Source organism: Petaurus breviceps, unplaced genomic scaffold (assembly GCF_028583685.1).
Source record: "Petaurus breviceps papuanus isolate PSGF00001 unplaced genomic scaffold, PetGlider_PUasm1.0 90822, whole genome shotgun sequence".
NCBI lineage: Eukaryota > Metazoa > Chordata > Mammalia > Diprotodontia > Petauridae > Petaurus > Petaurus breviceps.
In genome coordinates this window covers 3453177-3479108 of record NW_027187351.1, presented here as the reverse complement: position 1 = coordinate 3479108, position 25932 = coordinate 3453177, and the positions used below count along the sequence as shown (strand labels likewise).

General features: G+C 39.1%; 1 protein-coding gene across 1 annotated transcript in view; it reads left to right on the top strand.

Annotated features, from left to right (window-relative positions):
- Positions 1-25932, top strand: part of PKHD1 (PKHD1 ciliary IPT domain containing fibrocystin/polyductin) — a 669991-nt gene that overhangs the window by 247602 nt on the left and 396457 nt on the right. The window contains exon 37 of the mRNA XM_069070581.1: positions 17126-17338. Within this exon, the coding sequence (XP_068926682.1) occupies positions 17126-17338 (213 nt within the window). The remainder of the gene's footprint in view (positions 1-17125; positions 17339-25932) is intronic.

Here is a 25932-nt window from a genome sequence, read left to right as displayed (position 1 = left end):
CTTCCTGACTCTGGGGCCTACGCTTTACTCACTGCACCACCTAGCCACCCCCCATAAATAATATTCTTTCAAAATCTATCTCTTCCATCATGATGGAAGAGAACCCCTTTGTACAGTGGGACAGTGATTCAGATCTGTCATACTGTATGTATTGAGACAGCTAGGTGGTTCAGGGGATAGAGTGCCAGGCCTGAAGTCAGGAAGACTCACCTTCCTGACTTCAAATCCAGCCTCAGACATTTATTAGTTGTGTGACCATGGACTAGTCACTTAACCCAATTTGCCTCAGTTTCCTCATCTGTAAAATTAACTGAAGAATAAAATGGTAAACCACTCCAGTATCTTTGCCAAGAAAAGCCCAAAGCGGGGTCACAAAGAGTTGGGCACAACTAAAAAATGACTCAACAACAACAATGTACATATCAAATTAAAAATACATGAGGAAATGAAGTTTACTTGTGAATTTTATATGTTTGCCTTTGAAAAAATGTCTTCATTAATGAATAGTCTCTTTTTGTATCCCCAGTGCTTAACATAGGGCTTGGCACACAGAAGGTACTTAATAAATGTTTGATTTACTAAAGAGCCCACTCATCTTTCCTCGAGTCTCTGGTGAGCAGTTTCCCTTTATTTCCATGTCTCCCCTAATTCTGCTCTTTCTGATAGACGTGTAAGTGCTTTATATAGACTGTAAGTTTCCTCTCTGTGATGATGCCCATCACTCTCATTGTCACCTATACTCCATTTTCTTGTCCGTTTTTCTCCACCACACTGCATCACAAAACTAATGGAATGGAATTTTATTTAATTTTCTGAAAAATATACCTTTAGGTAGAGCGCAAACATGAAAAAATGCCAAACCAAAAGTTATTTTTTTTTAGAAGAATGGAACAATTGCAAAATAAGATGTTGTAATGGATGAATCTTTCCAACCACACCTCTATTTGCTAATGACAGTCATGTGGTGCATTGGATAGAGTGCCAGGCATGGAGACAGAAAGACCTGAGTTCAAATTTGGCCTTAGACAATTACTAATTTTATGACTTTGGCCAAGTCATTTAACCTCTACTTGCCTCATTTTCCTCATCTGTAAAATGGAGGCAATAATAACTCCTACCTCCTGGGGTTGTTCTGAGGATCAGATGAAATAATGATTGTAAAACAGCCTGGTAGAGTAAGCATTACTTAAATGCTAGCTATTATTATTGTTATTATTATCATTCACAGTATTATAGGATGCATTGCTCCATTCTAAACATGTACATGTTTAAAGAAGGGGGAAAAAGCCATTTATTACTATGTGCCAGGTAGTATGTTAAGTATTATACAGATATTATCTTATTTAATCCTTAGACAACCCTGGGAGGTGGGTGCTTTATTATTGTAATGCCCGTTTCATAGTTGAGGAAATGGAAACAGACACATAAGTGACTTGACCAGCATCACACAAGGAGCAAGTGTCTGAAGTTAGATTTGAACTTAGGTCTTCCTGACTCCAGGCCTAGAGCTCTATCCACTGTGCTACCTAGGTGCCTCAGACAGGCACAAAACTTACAATTTCACTGCAATTATTTGTGGATTTTAATAACCTCTCCCTGCCTCAGTTTCCTCATTTGTAGAAAGAGGGTGTTATATTTGATTGCTTACAAGGTCTTCCCAGCAATAAATCTTATGAAATGTGTTGGGTCATACTGGATCACAAATCTGGAGCTAACAGACTTCAGGGACCACATAGTCTAATCTCTTTTTCTCTTAGAGATAAGGAAATTGAGACTCGGGTTTGTTGTTGTTCATCCTTCATTTGCAAAGAGGATCAATGACATCAGGAGGGTGATGTCTTGATGTGTAAGTGAATTGGATTTGAATGAGGCAGATCTGTGCAAAGTGTTCAGCTTCATTCTCTCCTCCAGAGTCATTGGGAGTGCTGTGGCAAGACATAAGTCAAGAAGACTGGCAATGGTCCACTGAGGCTCAGGAAATTAAAGTGATTTGCCTAAGCTCAGGGGCAGGATTTGAGCCTTGTGATATTTTCCCTTTCTCAGAAACCAGGTATTCAAATGGTTAATGCTAGAATATCAAAGATCAGATCTTCGGATCAGAAGACTTTTTGGCTCCAATAATATCTTGAGTTATTGTGGGACCTTGAAACTTTGACACCATTTAGTGCCTCAGTTTTTCCCATTTGTATAATGGAATTGGCACCTACTTTTTTTTTAATTCAGTAGCAGAGAAAGATTAATGAGAAAGCTTTTTGTGTTTAAATTTCTTAGGGGCAATAAGAAAAAAAAAACAGAATAAAATCCGGAGTTGGATTCATATTTTAATGCCATGTGCACTGATTCATGAACTTTATTAAAAATTTCCAGTTTACTCTTTAACTAATGATAAGTGGTCCAGCTACATTTATTATTATTTCATATTTATTAACTTAGCATCCAGAAGCTATTCTCTCTCTGCCCTCTATAACCCTTCCATCTTTGGGGGGTGGGTCCTCTTAAACACAAAGGAGAATTAACCTAATCAATTAATACTAATGAGTTGTGATGGAATCAGGCATGTTGCTTCAATTTAATTAATTAATTATATATATATATATATATATATATATATATATATATTGTTCTTTTATGTTCAGATGCCCAATGGCCATAGGCATCTCAGAATGAAAATTTATTATTTTTATTCCTAGTAATTATGATGAGTAACAGCAATAAAGGAAGACTGTCACCATCTTGTCAGTGCCAAGAAACAGATACTGAGCTGAGATCTAAGGCATATGATCTGTAGTTATGGGGGCAAGTATGTAATGTGGGATAACAATATGATGCCTTTGCCATTTTCTTTCCTCTGGATTTGTATAGGGACACTAAGGAAGCAGAAGAGAAGACTGAAGGATGAAGTAACCAAGATTGGGGAAAAAATTCAAGGGTAGATAAGAAAAGAGAATGAAAGAATAATAAAGACCTCTCCCTTTTTTTTTCTTGCACTGCCCCACTCCACACCATGTAATGAAGTAAAAATTAAAAAGAAAATAACAAGTTCTATCCCTTATTAGTTAGTGTTAACAGCAAATCAATCAATCAATCAATAAATATTTATTAAGTGTCTACTATGGGAAAAAGACATAGAAGTTTAGCTTAACAGATTTACATAGGTTCCGAATCTGGGAGCTATAGCCAATGAACTGAAGAAGGAAACAGCAAACCACTCTAATATCATTGCTGAGATAACCCCAAATGGGGTCATAAAGAGTTGGACATGGATGAAACAACTGACCTATACCTAATATAATACCTTTGAAGGCAGAATAAGGATCTAGAAAGGTCTCCTAAGACTGGAAGAGTAGATCAAAACCAATCAGTTTTTTTATCTGTTCAAATGAGGGGCCTTTATTGTATGACTTATAAATCTCATCCAGTTCTAAATCTATGACCCTTTGAAATGAAATGTGATACATATACCCATAAAGTTACACACCTAAAATAAAAAAAAATTTAACTCCATAGCAGTTAATAGATAGCGGCTTATGTGAAAAAAAAAAATACCAAGTGTTTTAGTGGCTTGAAAACCCAATACATATTGACATTGTGACCTGGCACCTGGAAGTCCTTGAAAAGTAATGTGATATTGGGTTGCATGAATAGATATTGTCCTGTACAAGGAAGGTGATAATTCTACCATACTCTGTGCTGATCAGTTCATATCTGAATGCTATTTTCACTTCTGAATGTTGTAGTTTGAGAGAGTCATGAGTTAATCTGAACATGTACACAGGCAAGCTATTGGGATAGTGAGGGCTCTGAGAGCTATGTTAGATGAGGAATAATTAAAGATGGAGATGATAGATAGATAAATAGATAGATAGATAGATAGATAGATAGATAGATAGATAGATAGATAGATAGATAGATAAAAATAAATCTGTCTTCCAGTACAGCACTTGGGCCATCTATCTCTTCTCTCGTTTTCTTTACAAGATTGGGTCATCTTATTTTGTGGTCGTGTTGATGACGTCTTTTCTTGCACTCTTTTCATGTAAGTCATTACTGATCACATATCTTAGTCTGATTAGACCTAGCCTGTGCTTTTCCATTGCCTTTGGATTACTGACAATTTAGATTCTTCTGAGATTATGGTGTGATTCTGAGATGTGTGTGTCATAAATGAATGAATCCTATAGTTTTCTACTATTTATACACTCAGGTTTATAAGCTTGTGCTTGGTGAGAATGCTTGATAAAAATGACATTTGTTAAGTGTTATTTTCATCATTGAAAGCTCTGCTGGTATCCCTATACTGTACAGAAAAGGAAAGAAGGACTTCTAGGCCATCGAAGGCCCATTGGGTGCTTCTTCCCAGGGTATAGATATAAAGGATATGAAAAGAGTGTGCATTGGCATGGATGAGATATGATCTGCTTTACTGGAGGAAATGCCCATATAAGACAGTTCCTTTTTGAGTATTAAAGTATGGGATATATTTCTATAGCTTCTGTTGCTTTTCCCCTCTTCTGAACACCCTATTATTGTTATCCCAGTCACCCAGGCTCACAATATTTTCATCATCCTCAACGCACTCCTACTCTCCCTACATCCTAATCTGTTACCAGGTTCTGTTGTTTCTACCTCTATAATCTTTCTTAAATATGTCCCCTTCTATCCAATGGAACCACCATTGGTCTTGGAGGTCCTTATCACCTGGAGTACTGCATTAGCCTGTTGATTGGCCTTCCTTCCTCAAATCTTTCTTCATTCAAATCTGTCCTCTTTATTTAGCTGCTAAAAGTGATTTTCCTGAAGTGCAGGTCTCACTATCACTCTCTCCCCATCTTAGACCTGTGACTCCCTATGACCTCTAGGATCAAATACAAAATTCTACGTTTGGTTTTTAAAGCCCCTTACAACCTGATCCCTTCCCATTTTTCCAGTCTTATACTCTCCACATACTCTACAATGTAGCATTTGTTGTCTGTATAATGTTTCTTTGTACTGGCTGTCCACCCCCCTCCCCCTATGCTTGGTAAACCCTTCCTCCTTGCTCCCTTTAAGACTCAATCCCATCTTCTGCAGGAGGTCTTGCTTGGCCCCTTCTCTCTCTCAGCTGATTGTCCTTCCCTCTGAGATGACCTTTTTTTTTTTAAATGCTGTATATATCTTGTACGTACAATTTTCTTTATGTAGTCTCCTCTATTAGAATGTGAGCTCCCTGAGGACAGGGATGATCTTTTGTCTTTTCTTGGTATACCCAGTGCTTTCCACTGTGGCTGGCACCTAGTAAGCACTTAATACTTGTTGACTGCTTGATTTACTGACCAGGCCATCCTGAGCCTGCATAGAGGTCTCCCAGCAATACCCTTGAGCAGTAGTCATCCATTCTCTGAGGGGGATCTCCCTATATAGCCCTTTCCCATTTGGACAGCTGTAATTGTTCAGAATTTTTTCCTAGCACAGCAGCCAAAGCTGCTTCTCTGCATTGCCCACCCATTCTCCTTCCTTTGCCCTCTGGGGCCAAGCAAAACAAATCTATGTCTTCTTCCCCATAACTTCTCTTCAAATCCTTGATGACAGCTGTAATTCCTCTCACTTCCAGTCCTGACTTACGTCTTTTCTTCTTCAAATTAAACAAACTCAGTTCTTCTGATTGATCCTTATCTGGCATAGTCCCCAGGATTCTCAGCATCCTGGTCACCTTCCTCTGAATCTGCTCCATTTTGTTGGTTTCCTTACTAAAATGTGATACCTAAAATTTAATTCATAATTCTAGAGAACAGAGAAACCCTTGGAAAACATGCTTCCCTTTGAACAAGATAATCAAAGGTTTAGAGCTTTAAAAGACACTGAAAGCCATTATATTCAACTCTCTCAATTTATAGATGAGGGAAACTGGTTGTAGATAGATGCTTCAGTTCACTTTTGCCTAATGCATTTGCAAAGTTCATACCAACGGCACTCATTCACTTCTCTGTCTGCATCTCTATGAATGAAAGAATAAAGAATCTATTAAGCACTTACAGGGCTGGAAATACAGATAGAAACTAAGCAAGGAGCTTACATTGTAATGGGGAAGGACAGCATGAGTGGAAGGTATGAGGGATCCCTAAGGGGAGGAGAAGTGGTCCCTGCTCTTTGACATGGTGGGGTAGAAGGAAGTGCAAGGGGGAGAGAAATAGTCCCTGGCCCAAGGAAGAAGATAGGGTCCTGCCCTCAAGAAGCCACCAATCTGAGAAGAGAAACCTTAACCCAGTCCCTAACCTTGGGTAATGCAGAACTAGCACTCCTTCACCCACCCTGGACCTGGTACCATGTCTGATGGCCTAATCCTTAGCACTTAACTGTGACAGGAGGAGTCCTTCCACCCATTCCCTTTTCCACAGCTCTCCCTGTCTCTGTCGTTCTCTCTGTCTCTCTCATCTCTCCAACCATACATCTAGCCCCCTTCTACATTTGGGTCTTTTTGTACTTTACCTTTTGATTCAATGACACTGGACTTTGTAATTACCATTCCATGAGCAAGACACTCCTTCTCTCCGATCTAGGCATTTTCACTGGCTAATCCTCCACATCTGGAATTTTCTCCTTCCTCATTTCTGTCTATTGGCTTCCTTCAAATCCCAACTAAAATCCCATCCATCTTCTATAGGAAACCTTTCCCAACCTCTCTTAATTCTAGTGCCTTACTTTTAAATTATTTCCGACTTGTCTTATATACATCTTGTTTCTACCTATTTGTTTGCTTATCTCCCTGATTAGACTGTGAGTTCCTAGAAGGTAGGGACTGTCTTTTGCCTTACTCTGTATCTCAGTGTTTAGCACTGTCTGGTGTATAGTAAGTGCTTAATAAATGTTTATTGATGAACTTTCTCTCCATCTCTTTCATTCACCAATCATTCTAATATCTATACTTAATTTTTTTCTAAGAAGGTGTGTATGTACTTGTATATACACACACGTGTATGTGTGCATATATTTATAACATATATATATATATATATATATATATATATATATATAAGTGTGTGTGTGTATATATGGAGTATTGGAAGTAGGAGAGGAGGAAGGGGAGTCTGAACTGAAATAGGGGAATGGTGGAGAACTGCTCATATAATGATCTCACTTCCCAACTTCATTTGACTTTCACAGACATGGCAGGTAAGGAATGGATTTAGGATATGAGTACTTGCCAAAAGATCCCATTTTCACAAACTGATTTAGAGCTCGTAGTCCCAGGCATGCCACAGATAAGCCTAGAACACTTGTATTAGCTTATTGGCCGTAGCTGTTTGGACTGTTCTCATATTGAGGCAAAAAAAAAAACAACCCAAACACTTTTCTAATACTCTCATATTTTCTGGTTGAGGGTAGAAGTTTGCAGTCATTTGGAAGGGGCTCAAGGATTTCTCAGAGAAGCAGTGAGTGCTGTACCCAGTCTAGCCTTTTTCTAACCCAATGATTGTGCACTTCTTACCTTCTAGTTAGTAATGAACCAACATCAGAAACAGCAGGTGCTTACTTTAGATAACTCTTTACAACTCATTGATCTGGAAATGTTGTCAGAGAGTACTTCCCTAGGGTATCATTTGTTGTTTCCCTGTGCATTGAGGCACTGTATGTTGGCTAGGCAAATTAGCCCATGCCTATAGGTTCAGTGCTGGAAAGATATTAGGCTGAAGTTGCAAGGAAATTAAGTTGAGGGCAAGATAGAATTTCCAGAAAAGTTGAATGTACAATTTGCTCTTCTACTGTCATTGCTATGACATTAGTAAATGGGAGAAAAGAACAGGGTAGCTTTCCCAGGGCAGTGAAATTCACTGGAGACTAATCATCTAACTCTGGCTGTAATAAAAGTGAAGTTAGGAGAACTCTACCGACAGAACTAGAATCAGGTCTCAATTCTCCTGCCATTCCAGCCCCTCTTTCCTGTGGGCTCCATTTCCCCTAAGTTACAGGTTGAGGGTAGGGTGGGCTTGGCTGGACTCCATAGCTATGTGTTTGTGACTGGCTTTGACTCTTTTTTCCTACCAGAGAACTGTGCGCTGGCAAAAAATGTTTCCCCTAAGTACTATTTGTTAGGAGAGCTTGAGTTTCACTGCTTTTGGTTCCATTGTGGGATTTTCCTACGTTGCCCATTTCTGATGGGAATGCCAGTTTACTTAACGAAATACTGCATGGCCTCTATCCTGAGGAGAGGTATGTGTGTGTGTGTCTATATTTGTGTGTATGTATATGGGTACACGTGTGTCTATGTGCTTCCACCATGCTTCCTGAGAACATTTTGCGGGCAGTTTCTAGTTCATGTTTTCTTTTTTTAATCAGGCAGAGACATTACAATTAAAATACCGTTAAAGTGATTCTGGCAAGTATTACAATAAGCATGTTTTTTAATTAAAGGAAGAACAGGGGAGATGCATAAGCAGTACCAGCTAATGGGAAAAATTTCATCCGATATCTATTTTAATTGAAATTTAAAAAAAAGTAGCAGTGCTTATATACATGCATGGCTGCTGTCCCAGGTTGTGGGGATTTAGGTGTGCCCAGACTTGATTAATTAGTAGCCAGGCAGAGCTTCTATTCCTTTGCCCCCAAACCGTAAAGCCTGATTTATGCCTCATATCCTCCATGAATATGTGAGGGCTCGGGCATCTATTTCCTGAGCTGCTGGTGGATAGGATTATAGAGCGTGGACTGAGCTCTCGGGGGCTCTCGTTTGCCAGCCAAATTGATTTTCCGCATCTTTGGCCGGGACAAGCCCACCTCGAAGGCTTCCCAGGCTGTGCTCCACTGGATCAGGCGCAAACCTAATCCGGATTCCACTAACAAAAGGGAGCTGCATGCATCCCCATCAGAGCTCAGGCTCTGGCCTTAAGCTTCCTTCCTTAAACAGCCCTGGATAGAGCAAGTAGTCCTTGAATGCTCAGACTGAGGGAGGTCTAAGGCTCCTCTGTTCTGTTTTCTTTTCTCCAGGCAAAACTATATACAGTACCTAGATCATCCTGAATGGTTGGTGGCCTCTATAATTGTTAAAAGAAAGGAAATTCCACAAGGGATTATGGATCCTACACCTAGAGCTAGAAGAAATCTGGGAGTTCACCTAGCTCAATTCTCATCTCATTGTGTAGATTAGAAACGGAAATGACTTTCCTCTGATCAGAAGGATAGTTAGTAAGTATCAGAAATGGAATTGAGCCCACCTAGAGTCTGGAGACCTCCAACTCCAGAATCAGACTCCTTGTTGTAAGTGTTGAGAAGACTTTTCTTTTGGACTGTATCTGTGATTTCATCAGCATAGGGAATGAGATTGCTTTACTTTGCAGATTTGTACTTGCTCCAGAAGAAAGGAAAGAAGGAAGGAGGGGGAAATGGAGGAATGAAATAAACATTTATCAAGCACTATTATGTGCTAAGCACTGCAGATATGAATATAAGCAAAAAGAAAGTCATTGCCTTCCCTCAAGGAATTTACATTCTAATAGAGGAAGGCAAAACATATAAAGGGGATGAAAGGGGAAGGTGGATGAAGGAACCTGGTTGGAGAGGGATGGTCAGGAAGTCAGTTTTGCTGGGAGAAGAAAGAAGGCAAGTCAACCTCTGCCGGTCCACAAAATGGAGTGTCCTGGAGAAATTGACCACTGGGAGAAGTGGAGTAGGCCTTACAGAGGAATATTCTTTGGTGAGTGCGTTTCCCAGAAGTAAATTGTTGCAGGGTGTGGAGGTCCCAGACACTGAGGGAAATTTTAGGATGTGCCTGCAGTAGAGGGGCATGGTTTTGAATTCCAGATAAAATCAGGAACAATGCCTAGGAGGCACTGAAAGTTTAAGTGATTTGCCCACAGTCATACAGCTAGTATATATTAGAGGTCGGGCTTGAACCCAAGTTTTGCTCTCTATCCATTACACTGTACTTTCTCTTGATGAAAAGTATACTGCTACTGTTTTCCAACAGAGTTCTAGAAATAGTTCAAGAGTCCATGTCAGGACTCCTTCAAGCGTTCTCCTTCTTTTGGATACTTTTTCCTCCCTTAGCTTTCTGGGTCACTACTTTTTCAGATTTTTCTACTTCTCAAATTGCCCCCTCATCTCCCCTTATATGGTTCCTCTTGCTCTTAAGATCTGTATTTGACCCTCTTGTATTGGCATTCTATGCTACACTCCTTGGCAATAGTTGTCATTTAGTCAATAATTTGATTACATGGTAACTGTACTGGATGTTGTGTTAGGCAAAATAGAGAGCATCTAATGAAGGGCATGACTTATTTATAAATGGGTCTCTTGTCCAGTTGTTTCGATCATGTCTGACTGTGACACCATTTGGGTTTTGTTTTTTTTTTGGCAAAGATACTGGTATGCTTTACCATTTCCTTTTCCAGCTCATTTTGCACAGGAGGAAACTGAGGCAAAATTAAGTGACTTGCCCGGGGTCACACCACTAGTAAGTGTCTGAGGCTGGATTTGAATTCAGGTTTTCCTCACTCCAAACCTGGCACTCCACTGAGTGGCATCTAGATGCCTATAAATACAGTACCAAGGGGAAAACATCTTTAAATATATTGAAGGCAAAATGGACTGACAGGAGCTTATGAAAATATCTACTATTCAGGATTTCTCTTGCAAACAGAATTTGTTTTAAGCAGATCAGTGAAGCAGTATTAGTGGTTTGGACTGTTAGAGGAACATGAAATTGGTTTGTATTATTGAACTGGGATTTTTAATGTTGTTTGTTAGCTAGAATTCTACCTGAATGCCAATAGAATTATAATACTTCAGACTTTTCTGTAATGGCCTCACCTGGACTCTTACAATAGCTTTCTAACTGGTCTCCCCGCCTCAGGTGTCTCCCCACTCCAACCCTTCTACTACTTAGCTGCCAAAGTCAAAGTCATCTTCCTGAAATGGAGTTCTGATCATGTAACTCCCCTATTCAACAGTCTTCAGTGGCTCCTTGTTACTTTTAAGATCAAATATAAAGTCTTCTCTTTGGCTTTTAAAGCTCCTCATAACCTGAACCTTTTCTCTCCCTGCAGTTTTCTTACACTTGACTCTGCTCTACTCACTGAATTTTCCTGCAGCATTGTTTCTTCCAGCAATTCCTTCCAGCACCTCCAATGACTTACAAAGGATACTCTGTCTCCCATCTCTGTGTCTGTACTATCTTCCCCCCATGCCTGGAGTTCTCCCTCTCTGTCTCTGTCCGTCTGTCTGTCTCCTCTTTGTCTGTCCATCTGTCTGTCTCCTCTCTGTCTATCTTCTGTCTCTGTCTCTCCCTCTCTCTCCCTATCGATAGCTCTTAATTTTCCTACCTTCATTCAGGAACGAGCTCAGCTCCTGCCTTCCGTAGGAGATCTTCCTCTGACCTCCCCGCTCAAATACTTTTCACTTTCTGATTACTTTCCTCCTACTCTGTGTATGTCTCGTATGTACCTAGTTTTTTACACATTGTCTCCCCTATTAGACTATAATCTCCTTAAGGGCAGTAAAGTGTTTTGATTTTTCTTTGTATCTCTAGTGCTCAGTCCAGCACCTGGCATATAGCAAATGTATGGGAAATAATTACCGACTGACTTCTCAAAGCTCCTTCCCTCCTGTTACTCCATTTGAGCCTGTAACAACCCCTCAGAAGAATAATACAAGTAGTTCAAGTTAATCTAGTGTTTCAATGTTTGCTAAACTCCTTTGTCACAAATACTCTATGAAATCATTAAGAATGAAAACAATAATAAGTGAAAATTTTACAGCACTTTAAGGTTTGCCAAGTACTTTTATATGTTCTATTTTATTTGATCTTCACAAAAGCCCCTGTGGAGTGGGTGCTATTATCTCAATTTTGCATCTATTTCCAAATCAGTGATTGTTGTAAGGATAAAAGGAGATAATATTTGTAAGGTGTTTTGAAGAAATTAAAAGATTAACATAAGTGCTAACTTCTTTTCGGTTTTGTCTGACTCTTCATTACTCCATTTTTTTTGGCAGAGATACTGAAATGGTTTGCAATTTCCTTGTCTAACTCATTTTACAGATGAGGAAACTGAGGCAAACAGGGTTAAGTGACTTGCCAAGGTTTCACATAGCTAGTAAGTATCTGAGGCCAGATTTGAAATCCAGAAGATGAGTCTTCTTGACTCCAGGTCTGGTACTCTCTGCACTGCATCACCTAACTGCCACAAGTGCTAACTAGCTATTATTAACATATTTAAATTCTATTAAAAAATTTCTTTGTTGCAAATACAGTGATTATGCTAGTGGGGGAAATGAGGCCCAACTAAGTTTCAGGAGATAATTAGAAATTTATCTCTTAAGAAATTGAAAAGCAGATCAAGACAAAATATTCCATTATTCAAGTAAGTCTTGAGAAGCAAAGTATTGTATAGATTCTTTTTTTTTTATTTTATTTTTTAGCAATCAGGGTTAAGTAACTTGCTCAAGGTTACACGGCCAGTTATTTCTGGGTGTGGTGCTAAGTTTCTGAGCCCAGATTTGAACCCCAGGTCATCCCGACACTGGAGCCAGTGCTCTTACTTGATGAGACACCTGGTGTATAGATTCTTGATGTTTATGTTGATGAAGTATTTTTCTTGATGTTTCCTCCTTGAATTACCCTAAGTAGTTAGGTGGTCTGAGAGCAAGGTCATAGGTCTTTCTCCTAGTTTGTTTACTTTTAAATTTCATACCATTTTTGATTCTCTTATCTTTACCTTCCCTGTAATGTACAAAATAAACAATGACATCAAGCAAAATGGATATGGTTTTATATATTTGACAAAGGGGAAAATAGTTCAAATTGTATATTTTTCTCTTTTAAAACAGTTTAATTGGGGATTACAGAAGATGCCTGACTTCATTTATCATGTCTATGCCATTGTCTCCTAGATCTTTATATTCAGCCCTACTCTGTCTCTCAAAATTCCAGTAGGACATTACACTGTCCTTGCCATCCTTCTTGCCTGGACATATTTTATGTGGAGAAATAGGACCCCAAAGTGTTGAAATTTTTCTTTCTTCCTTTTTTTTTTTGGAGGGGAGAAGGTTGGGCAATTGGGGTTAAGTGACTTGCTCAAGGTCCAGTAGTTTTGTGTGAAGTGTCTGAGGCCAGATTTGAACTCAGGTTCTCCTTACTCCAGGGCTGGTCCTCTATTCATTGTGCAACCTAGCTGCTGCTTGTTGAGATTTTTCAAGGGTTGCCTAGTGATCTAGTAATTGAATAGGCACTCCAAACCAGAACTCGGAACCCTTTAATTAGTGTGCGTTCCAACAATGCCTGTTAATATTTATTAGATATACTCACTGTGTGAAGCACTTTCCAAGTATTATCTCATTTGATCCTCACAATGGCACTGTGAGGGAGATGCTAGTATTATCCCCATTTTACAGTTGAGAAAACTGAGGTAGACAGAGGTTAAGTAACTTGCCCATGCATACACAGTAAGTGTCTGAGGTTGAATCATGCTGATATACATTGCTAAGAAAGCTGCTTAGTGTAAACTTATGAAATCACAGGTTTGGTTTAAAGAAGTAAAGAGAAGTCAAATGATAAGAAGGGTCATCCTTGCTTTGTTTCTATATTTGTTAGGAAAACTTCTGATGTTTTTCTTTTGCAAATAATGCTAACTATTGGTTTTATACATGTTATTTTCATATTATATTAAAATGATTCTTTTCTACCATTGGCCTTTTCCTGCATCTACTGATATAAATGTGGTTTTGTTTGTTTCTGTCTTAATTTTATTAATCATTTTAATAGTTTTCTTAAAATTGAATAATCCTTGCCTCTCCAGTATAAATTTAACTTGGTCATATTGAATAATCTTTTGCATATATTGCTTTGGTCTTTTTGCTAAATTTCATTTACCCTTTTGGCATCAATAGTTATTTGTGACCTTGTTTATAGTTTTTTCTCACATTTTATTACTCACTAGTTTAGTTATTAGGATCACGTTCTTCTTGTAAAAGGGATTTGTTCAAGTGTTCTCTTTCTCAATTTTTGAGAATAATTTGACATTTAAAATATTTGATAGAATTCAGTTATAAACCTGTCTGGAGGAGAAATTTTCTTTAGTAGTTCCTTTGTGACTTGTTCAATTTCATTTTCTGAAATGGGGTTATTAATAATATTTTAATTTGAGTATTTTATATTTTTGTAATGCCAGTGCAGAGTTTCTTAACTTGGGTTTCAGGTACTTTAAAAATGTTTCTAATAAATATATTTCAATAAATTGATTTCTTTAGTAATCCTATACATTAAATGCATAAAATATTATGCATTTAAAAACATTATTCTCTGGAGGGGGTCCATAGGCTTCATTGAACTGCCAAAGGAATCCACGACACACAAAATAAGTTATGAACCCCTATAATAATTTTCTCTCTTAGACACTTGTTTTTCTAAGATTGAGGACAGCAGCAAATCAAAGCTAAGACATTAATATAATCACTACCTCTATTTAGAGTGGAAGTAAAAGGTGGGAAGCAAGGGTGGTCATTGATAGGTATGTAAAGGTAATTGCTACCCAGTTTCATTTTTTTCCCCAATTAAGACGGGGTATGCCCTTTAAGATTCCCCAATGCTGTCCATACAATGTCATCAAGATTTTTGCTCTTACACTTTTGTATTTTCTAGCCATAGATCTTTCTGACATTTGAAACATGTTGTTGGAAAGAATAAATGCTTATCTGGGACATATTAGGTCATGGAAGAAGTCTGGGATAAACTATGTTTTGGAAAATGCTAAAGCAAAATGGAAGAATTTTATTTTATTTCACTAAAATTGAAAAAATGGCCACAAATGAGTACAGGATGTCCCCAAAATTTTAGTGCACTTTTAAGTTTTAGTGGCCTAAAACTACTCTAAGACATCTGGGAGATCCTGAATTTTTAATGCATATGCCATTTCATATCTTAAATGTTTGATGCACACATATTAATAGTGACAGAGGCAGAGGCAGAGAAAGACAGAGTGACAGGGACAGACAGAAGCAAAGACTGAAACAGAGACACATAAACAGAGAATGAGACAGAAACAGAGAGAAACTTTAATACTTACAACAGGGTTTCTATGGTGAGACATCTGTGGGGGAACAAAAACCATAGCATAAAAGCTAGCATTGACTTAATGGTAATTAATTAGATCTTAGTGCCTTTCTTTCTTATATTGAGGGAGAATGCTGCTGTATTCTCTCCAGAAGCCAAAGGGTTACACACTGATTCTACCCTGGCAATGTTTCATCTCTTGTTAATAAAACACTTGGAGCCTTTTTAGTTGGCCTTCACTCTCAAATCTGAAATAGCATATTTTATTCTTTTAAAAACAAATTTGATTTTTTTCATAGAAACAACAATGCGATTCTGGGATATTTATATACATTATTCCCCTTTTACTCTAAGTTCAGGTCAAATTGGCTTTCTTGACATCCTTTGAACATGATGGTCCATTCCCGTCTCTGGACCATCATACTTCCTGTTCCCTGTGACTGGAATATAATCCATCTTCAACAACTTTTGGAATTCCTAGTTTCTTCCAAAAATTACCTTGTATATATTTGGCATATAGTTTGCAACTGAAACCTCATTTCTGCAATATTTTGTCTCCCTCATCAAAATGTGAAATACCTGAGAAAATTGTCTCTATTTGGATACATAGTACTTAGCATAGTGATTTCCACATAGTGAGCATTTAATAAATGCTTTTCATTCTTCGTTAATTTGTTTCCTGTAATAGAACATGTACTCATGGATGGTAGATTCTGTTTCTTTTTTTAGATTTATAGTTCTCAGTGTCTAGAATAGTGCCTGCTGTCAACATTTAATAAATGCTTGTTGATCTTATGACTTGCTCTGAAGAGCAAATTTGAAGGTATATTAATGCTTGATAAGGACTTGAGAGAATGGGATTTTTTTTTATCATGTCAAAATCTAGCTCAGTGGGTAATATGGGACACTTTTCCCTTTCTTTGTCTTTGCAATAAATGAGAAGGGCTAACAATACTTTTGAAAAAAATGCAAAAACATTGGAAGCTAGAGAGTCACATTTCATTTTGATATGTAAGGACAAATTTATTAGCAATTAATGTTTTTCCTTGGGAGGTAGTGAGTTACTCTTTCAAAAGACGTATTCAAGAAAAGTCTGGATTCTTGTCCTGAAATAAGATGCCCTCTGAAGTCCCTTCTAGCTCCAAGATTTTGCTATTCTGAAATCTATATGAAAAGTGACAAAAAATCAGTTACTAATCCAGGTGATCTGTCTGTATGCAGTCAATGTGTTTCTGAATATTTGGGAAATTTAATGATTTCTTTTCATCTAGATTTTTTGTATCATGCAGATACTATTTATCTACATTCTGTTTTTCTTCCTAGTTCAGTAGTTTATGATTCTGCTACATTCTCAAATTTTCAGGTCTCTTTGGATACTATGCAAAGTTCTCCTTCCTCCTTCCCTTTTTCTTTCCCTTCTTCCCTCCCTCTCTTCCTTCTTTTCATCTTCTCTTCAATTTCTCTCTCCCTTCTTTTCTTCCCTCTTTTCCTCCCTCCCTTCCCTTCTACATCCTTCCCTGTTCTTGTCTTTCAAATGGGTCTTTTTTCCCCCTCAACAAAACACTGTTGCCTTCAGAATTTAGTAATCTCAATTCTTTAGAGCACTACATTTTTATATACAACATCATAAATATTCACCCCATCATTATTTGAAATAAGATTTGAGGGAACAACAATACGTAACTTGGAGCTAAAATCCACACAGACTCGTTGTTGATGCGGGATTTGGGGAGAGCTAAAATAAGTATTCCTTTCTCTAAAAGAAATGATTTTAAAGCATTTTAAAACATGTAGACACAGAATTCCTTTTGCAAAAACCTTAATTATTGATTTACCATTTTCATAGCCATCTTTAGCTTGCATCTTAACATGACAGTTTCATTGCTGCATGCCTGACCCCTATAATTTGGCTTATGGAGGGCAGACCAAAAGGGAATAACCTCAAACTCGAGCAGGAGAACAGACAAGAGGAACAATTTCCTGAGACAATAAGGCTGAACTGTATTACTAAGGAATTAAATAAAAATCTCTTTCCCTGGAGTTCCAGAACGAGGAGAATACACGTCTTGTCTGAGGTTCTAACACTGTGTTCTTTTTGACAATTAGGTGGTAAGCTGATGTTTACTGGCCCAGGACCCATTGAGCTCCATGCTCACTGCATCCTTGTGACGCATGGTGGTGAGCTCCAAATAGGATCCCAGGAAGAACCTTACCATGGCAAAGCTCTGATCTCCCTCCATGGGAATTCTCCTTCTACCACCTTTTTTCCATATGGAGCCAAATTTCTTGCTGTGAAGAATGGAACATTGTCCCTGCATGGTGAGTCAGGCCATCAAGCAGCAGAATGAGTGTGCTAGAGATTTTACTTTGGGTTTGGACTGTGATTTCATCGGTGTTCATGTTCCCTTCTTAGGAGAGAACTCATCTCACTAACTCTTGTGGGCAACTACTCAGACACTTTGTTTTAGAGTTCTCTGGCGGCACTGTGAGGTTAATTGACATCACATACCTACCCAGTGTGTTCCATAGGCAGGATGTAGATCATCGGGTGTCTCCAATGAGCCATCATTTGTTCTGGAGATATGTTTGTTAAATATGGATATACTGGAAAAGATTATTAGTGAATCCTCTGCTTGTTAAATGATGTGGAAGAAAGGCCAGTCTGGTTTCAGCATGGGGCTCTTCCTTTAAACCAGATAATGTCTCTATGTTGTCATTATTACTTACATCTGTGTGCCTCAGGCAACTCCCTAGGACTTATCTACTATCTGTGATCTGTGATAGTGGAGGGAGTTTCCCCCATACTGATGAAATCATAGAACCTTTGCTATCATGATTATTTAATACTTATTGATTCTTTCCTACTCCTACAACCCAGCATCAAACCGAACATAGAGACGTTTCTGTTTTAATCTCAACCACCCCTCCCAATGTGCTGAGAAGGTTATTTCCAGAGATCAAAGAGAGAACTTAGGATCAATCAATCAACAAGCATTTATTAAGCACCCAGTATATTCTTGGCACTGGGGATACAAGTACAACGTACATACAATTTTCTCTACCCTACAGTACTTCAGTCTGGTCTTTGATCAATAGATACCACTTGCCCCCAGTTTTCTAAAACAGAAAATTTTCCTTCAGTCTATTAAAAAAAAGATTACCTGGCAATTTTTGAGGTTGTGGAAGTTGCAAAGAGGTAAAATTTAGGCTTAATGTAAGAGAAGCCTTTCAAGCAATCAGAACCAGATTAGAAAAAAGTAACAAAATTCTAGGGAGGATGGAGAAATTGAGGCTTTGTTTAGAGTGCCAGACATCAGGGACTGTGATTTCCATGTCTCATAAAACTCAGACAATCTTGTGCCATGCATACTATGGCTACCATCTTGATCGTATTTGGTCCTTTCCTGGTTCTAGTGACCTTTGCCTCCAAGGCAATGCTGCCCTGCTTTCTCCCATTGCCTTCTACCCACTAGCCTCTTGCTTACCCTCCCCCCCACACCAAGCCCTAGCCTCCTCCTTGTGATTGGAGGGTCCAGGGATGTTCCACAAGAATTGGATTTTTGAGGAAGGGGATGTTCCTCCCTGACCTCAAGTGGCCCAGCTCTACCCTACTCCCTCTCCAGCAGTAGCTTCAGAATGTCCCAGGGTCTGCATCTCTGCTCCCACTTGGCCTTGTTTCCTGACTACTTTCCCTTTTTCCTTTACCCTTGGCCCAGGTACCATAATTTCTAGAAAGAGACCATAGTGATACTATTAGCTAGTCTTTCTATAATGCTTTACATACAGTATATTCTTTGATCCTGTCCTTTATGTGGGTAGTTCAAGAACCATTCACCTCTTTTTGCAAATGAGGAAACTGAGGCTTATGAAAGTTAAGTAACTTGTCTAAATCACACACATCTAGGAGCTACTGCTGGGGAGGGAGTAGGGTGGAGCTGGGTCATTTGAGGATGGGTACAGTCAATCTTAGAGAGCTCACTAGGTGTACACCTCCCCCACCCCTAGAGTCTATTCTGGATCCTTGAATCTCAAGCTAGTTTTTAAACTCAGATTTCCTGACTCCAAAGTCCAGTGTTCTTGTCAATACAACAGCACTTCTCTTGAGATGTTGAATATATTTATAAAGTGCTAGGAAACTAACAGATGGAAAGGAATACAGAAGTGAATGCTTAATGTAAAAGTTTGACTGTTTATATATAAAAATTAAGAATATAATAACTTTAGTACTTTAAAATGTCTATCTTTAAGCCCTCAAAACCTTTTGCTTAGGGGGCAGCTAGGTGGTGCAGTAAATAGAGCACCAGCCCTGGAGTCAGGAGGACCTGAGTTCAAATCCAACCTCAGACACTTAACACTTACTAACCCTGTGACCTTGGGCAAGTCACTTAACCCAATTGCCCTCCAAAAAACAAAAACCCCCAAAACAAAAAAAAAACCTTTGCTTTCTTGTTAACTGTAGGTCAGGTCATCTAAGACAAAAGCTTTCTGAGTGGACAGATGCTTTGTGATCACATTGTAGGACCACCATTTTCACTCCCCCAATTCTCTTTTTGTTTTTGTCCTTATCAGCTAGCTTTTCCTGTGATCTTGAAGTCTAGCAATCTTGAAGAACACTCCTCAATTATTCTGAGAATGAGGAGTGGTTCTTGAACTTGGGATCAGCAAACCACTTAGGTAAATAGACTTTGTAGGCTGCCTCATGTCCTTGTGCCTTTTAAAAACTGGATGATAAAGAGAGGGCACTAGATCAAAGTATCAAAAATGATCCCCCTTCAGTAAGGTATTTTATACCTCTCCATCATGCTTCTTCCATCCTTGTACATGTGGGAAGCTTTCTTTGCCTTTATCCAGAAGTCTAAAGATATGTGATCTAAGTACATTATAAGCTCCTTGAGGGAAGAGACCCTATCATAGACTAGAGATCTCCCATAGAAATGAATGCAGATGACTTGCATATAATTGGTATACAATCAATACTTGCTAATAGATTTTTGAAACTTGCACTAGTGGTGACATTGTTATCCTACCTACCTGATGCCATCAAAATGCAGTAAGTTACTAACTATGAAGACCTTAGTCAAAATAAACAATTTCCTGCTATTCTCTTCTTTATCTGGTTGTCTTGGATCATTTCTCACCCAGACATTTTGGTACAACCCAATGAACTGCCTGGTACTTAGGCCACCAATGGCTCCATACTTTGATGACCACTGTCCTAGGGAGTACTACCAGTATAATTTTTACTAGAATTTTAAATTCAAATGAAAAATATTGATAACTCATTTTTGTACTGCTTTACAATTTAGAAAGCACTTTTCTTACAATAACTCTCTGGATGGGTAAAACACATATCATCCCCATTTTCTAGAGGAGGAAACTGAACAAATTGAACCAGGGAGAAGTTAGATATCTTGCTTACAGTTAGTAGGTTAGGAAATTGTAGATCTGTGACTCCAATTCTTGTCTTCTGTCTTTGAGTTCATTGCTCTCCCAATGTTACCTTTTTTTAGGGATGAAATTTATCCTTATTCATCTAGCAGAGAGTAATTCTTACCTTTTCACCCTCTATTTTAGTTAATAGAGATAGAGATTGTACCTGTAATTCCTTTTCTACTAAGAACTTGTAAGTTAAGAAAACACCTTCTACTAGTGCATCTTCTACACCATTTATCATATTAGAGAGTTTCCTAAGGGACTGAGAAGTTAAATAACTTGTCCAGTGACACATAGACAGGATGTTTCAGAGGCAGGACATGAATCCAGGTCCTCCTGGCTTAAAGAGTGGTTCTCTAGTCTAGGCACTAACCCACATAAACACCCCCTCCCCCCTTTTGTAAATAAATAACAATGAAGATTAAGGATGATCCTTCAATTTTTGAAGTTTATTTTTAATGCCTTTTCATTTATATCTTTTGTTTTTGTCACCTTAATTTCCAAATATATGCTTTCCCTTCTGTACCCTCTATAGCCATCTTTTAAAACAAAGAAAGGAAAATAAGAGGGAAAAAAACCAGTGCAGCAAAGCTAACAAAAACATCATTTGAGTCTGACAATATGTGAGTTGTACCACACCTTAGTGGTCCCCCAATTTTTGCTTGCAGGTGTGTGCTTCCAATGTACACTGTTCTTTATAAGCGTTTATGTGCTTAAAACACATTGGAAAGGAAAAGCTCAACTGATATGGCTTACAATCAATAGTAGGCAATAAAAGCAAGCCATCCCCTCCCCCTAAATACACGTCCAGGTTTGTGAAATTAAAAATAGATATTGCTACTTGACAACCACAGTGGTGGTTCTGGCAGATACAAGCAGAAAGGCCTACTCATATTTTTTTTTCCTAGCTCCTTTCCTGCTTTCCTGGGGCCATATTGAAGCTAGAGACTACATAACAAATTGCCCAGGGCCTCATATGGGAGGAACTAGGAGCCCAATGATACAAAGGAGCAGTCATCTAGAAGACAGATGAATGCAAGCATTTTCTTGCCTAATATACAAACACTCACTCATGCTATTTATTTGGATGATCTGTGATTGAATAAGGAGCATAGTTGTTCTGTGAAAGACATATTTTGTTTTATTGAATAATTAAAGAATCAGAAGGTATAGCAGCTGAGTGTTCTAATCTTTATTTGTCACTGCAAGAGTAGATCACCATCTGAGCTCAAGTCAAGTCAACAAGCCTTTTTAAAAGGCCTATTAATGACCCTGGGCAAGTCACTTAACCCCTGTTTGTCTTAATCCACTGGAGGAGGAAATGGCAAACCACTCCAGTGTCCTTGCCAAGAAAACCCCATGGACGGTAATGTTAAGCTATGACCCATGGGGTCATGAAGAGTCAACTTGGACAAGACTGAATGACTGAACAACAGCTCTGTGCCAGGGATAGTGTTTGATGATGAGGATGCAAAGAAAGGCGAGAAGCAGTCTCTGTTCTCAAGGAGTTCAGGGTCTAATGAGGGAAGGAAAATGCCGACTATTTTGTACAAACAAGATAAATTACAGATAATAAATAGAGAGAAAGCATTAGAATTAAGCGGGATCAGGAAAGGCTCCCTGAGGAAGGTAGGGTTTTATCTGGGATCTGAAGGAAGTCAGGGAACCTAGAAGGCAGAGATGGGGATTCAGAGACTTCAAGGCAGGGCGGGAACAACCAGTAAAAATGCTTAGAATTAGGAGATGGGGCATCTTGTATGAGGAACAGCTTGGAGGACTTTGTCATTGGATCTTAGCGGACACAGAAAGGAGTAAGTCTAGAGAAGTAGGAAGGAGCCAGGGTATGAAAGGCTTTGAATGTCAAAACAGAAGATTTTACATTTGATCCTAGAATTGACAGAATGCCAGTGGAGTTTACTGAATAGGTGTGTGTGTGCGGGGGAGGGGAGGGGAGTGTGAGTGTGGGTGTGACATATACTTTATGTCCTGTACTGAAAGACATGTACTTTAGGAAGATAAATTTGACAGCTGAGTGGAGGATGGACTGAAGTTGGAAGACAGGAGGTCCAAAAGAGATTTTTTTCCCTCTTTGATATCCTGCTGTATCATTGTTCCTAATTCTTTTTGGAATTTCCCTGTTCTGTTGACTGGCACATCCAGGGCTTATGAATTAAGGGGAAAGAATGATTTTCTCTCTATTGTCCAGTATGCAAAGAAATACTCTGATCTGGAGTCTCCCTTTCAAACACCAAAGGGACATCAAGGAAGGTTTCATGGGAGAACTTGCCTTTAAACTGTGCCTTGAATAATAGAATACAAAATAGAGCATAATAAGAACATGGGAGGGATAGGAAGTAAGTCTTTTGTGAAATCCAAGGAGAAAGAAAAAAAATTCTGGGGAGAGAGGGAATATTAAGGGAGGCTTCTTGGTGAAGGTAGTATTGAAATTGAATCAATGCACAGAAAGAATGCCAATGCAAGGAGATATGCAGAGGGAGAAGTATTATAGGTGTAGGAAAAACATGTGCAAACTCGAACTCTCTGTCTTGTATTTTATTACTTAGTACCATCATGCTAGGGTTTGGCTCTATTTGTTTGTGTAACATCATATGGGTCGGTTAGGGTGGGATGCCTGTTTCCACTAAGGGGCCCCATCCCTAGGCTCATATGTACTTGGATAAGTCCTGGGTGAGTCTGGGCTCTAAAGAAAGAGAACAGACTTTTTTCATTGTCTCTGGTTTTCTTTTTTTCCACCCCAGAGCCCAGAGGGAAATCACGTAAAATAAAGTTTGGTTCAAGTCTAGGGTGTATCCAAAAGGGATTGTAGGATGTGTGTGTGTGTGTGTGCATGCATGTGTGTTACCAATGTAGTTTATTTTCGTCAATATGGGTTTGTCTAAATGTAGCTCACAGGGAGATGTGAATATTTCTAGAGCCCTTCCCCCCACCATCTTCTTCAAAGGAAACTTTGATTTCTTCCAGGAGGGAAGCAGGAGATTGGGCCCATGAGGCTGATCATTCTGCTTTTCTCAAAAGGGGTTACTAGACTAGAAGCCAACATATTGGAGAGTCAAAACCTCAGTTATGTCTTACCTTTACTAAGAGAGGGAGAGTCCTCAGGTTCACCCAAGGAAAAATTTCCATAAGTCTCTTATGAGGCAAACTGGAAACAGGGACATAGTTGAGATATTGGCTTTTCTACATATTGGCTTCTTCCCAGAGTCTTTCTTTCCCTCCAGAGGCCTCTCCCTATGGAGAGACAGGAACCATGTGTGGTGAAGCCAGAAAATTGAAAGATGTAGGATCTCTCCTTTCTAAGCTCTTGCCAACTCCACTTCTTACTTAAGACACAAAGCACGGAATAATCATTCTCCATCGGTGATGAAAGGCTTATACACACTTTGATTTGAATCCCTGTTTATATGATCAACAGTCTTCTTTCTGGACAGGTAATCAATGTACAAAGTAGATCACATATCAGACAGCTATTTATTTTCTCCACATACAAAAACTGCTGAAAATATAGAACTCATAAACATCCTTTGACAAAGACTAAAAACATGAAACTGTAACCCCTATTATACTCTCACAGGTGGTTATGAAACATAAAATATTTTGTGAGACTTTTTCTTTCATTTTCATTTTGACTTTGGTGCTACTGTCTGAAAAGCTACCCCAGTGTCTATTTCTTTTGGCAAGCCAGGGTGTGGCTTGGGCTCACTCTGCTGTTAATGATCACCTTCTCCTGTATGAGATACAGTAGTATCTGTAGAAAGTTCCTCCTGCTGCCAGTCAGCACTGACTGAGGAAGCCAAGTTCTCTTGGATTCACTAGGTAGTTCCTAGGTTTGAAAAATCCATGTCTTAGCATTGCTACTTGGTCACCCATACCTAGGGAAAGAAACATGAGCAGAAGGGGCAGCTGGGACCCAAGGCCAAGACTGAGGATCACCTAACCCAAGTGTTAGCCCTTAGCACAGTACTAGGCACACAATAGGCACTTAATAGGTTCTAGTACACTGACAGGTCCTGGATGCCATTGGTAAGCAACTGCCATAGTTATTGGTTGTGGGGTAGGGATAAGGATCCTTCCCCTCCTTACACTCAGCAGACAGGAAGAAAGGGCCCTTGAGGGGTAGAGTCACTTCTTTTAAGGGCTATTGATTGGGCTGCTGGCTCAGGGGCCAATCCTTTTTGACACAGTCTAATCAAGGCATCAAGGTGGGAGGAAGTGACCAAGAACAGTGACCAGTAAGAAGCCTCTGGTTGTGTATATCCTTCGGCAAGGGGCAAAAAAAAAAACAAAACAAAACTCATGTCAATTTTTTAATTAACTTAGAGCCAACTCAAAATTTCTTCTTTTGGAGGAGCACACTTCTTTGCTTCTTAATTCTTGAGTTAACTTCCTTGGCTCCTTAGATTCTGCTCCCACCAACTAGAAAACACCTTTTGATTTAAATTAGTTTTCTTGGATGGAAAAAAAATCAACTCCTTGCTCTTGGTGCATTTGCTTCCCAGCAGCATATTCAGACCGTTCCCGGGCATGGCTATAATCAGGGCTTCTTGGAAACTCTTTATGTAGCCCACAACATAGCCAGAAGCAGAGTAGTGCCCAATGAAAAGGAGGCTAGAGGCCTTTAGCTGACATCTTATCCCTCACATCAAACAGAACGGTTTCTGACTGTTTCTAATTTAGCCCCAGCTTGAGTTGTGTGGAGCTGCACAAATTGGAGTGCATGTCAGCATTGTTGTTTTCCCACCTTCTCCCTCCTTCCATTCCCTCATCCCTAACACTAGGGCCCCTTACCCCTCCCATCTCAGAATATCTTATCATAGATCAAAATCACTAAGCAAATATGCTTTGAACTACTCAGCTGTCACAGAGGAGATGGAGTTAAGCCAGATTTAAATTTATTTTCCTCTTCTTTTCTTCCTTCTTTAATTTTCCCTTTCTTTCTTTCTTTCTTTCTTTCTTTCTTTCTTTCTTCCTTCCTTCCTTCCTTCCTTCCTTCCTTCCTTTCTTTCTTTATTTCTTTCTTTCTTTCTTTCTTTCTTTCTTTCTTTCTTTCTTTCTTTCTTTCTTTCTTTCTTTCTTTCTTTCTTTCTTTCTTTCTTTCTTTCCCTCCCTCCTTTCCTCCCTCCCTCCCTTCCTCCCTCACTCTCTCCTTTCCTTCCTTCCTTCCTTCCTTCCTTCCTTCCTTCCTTCCTTCCTTCCTTCCTTCCTTCCTTCCTTCCTTCCTTCCTTCCTCCCTCCCTCCCTCCCTTCCTTCTTTCCTCTTTTCCTTCCTTCTTCCCTTTCTCCCTTCCTTCATCCCTTCGTTCCTTTCTTTTTCCTTTTCTTCCTCTGTTTTTTATTTACTTGTTCTCCTCCCCTTTTCCATATCTTTCTCTTTCCCTCCCTTTTCTGCCTCTCCATTTTTTCCCATACTTCACCCTCTCTCTCTCTCTCTCTCTCTCTCTCTCTCTCTCTCTCTCTCTCTC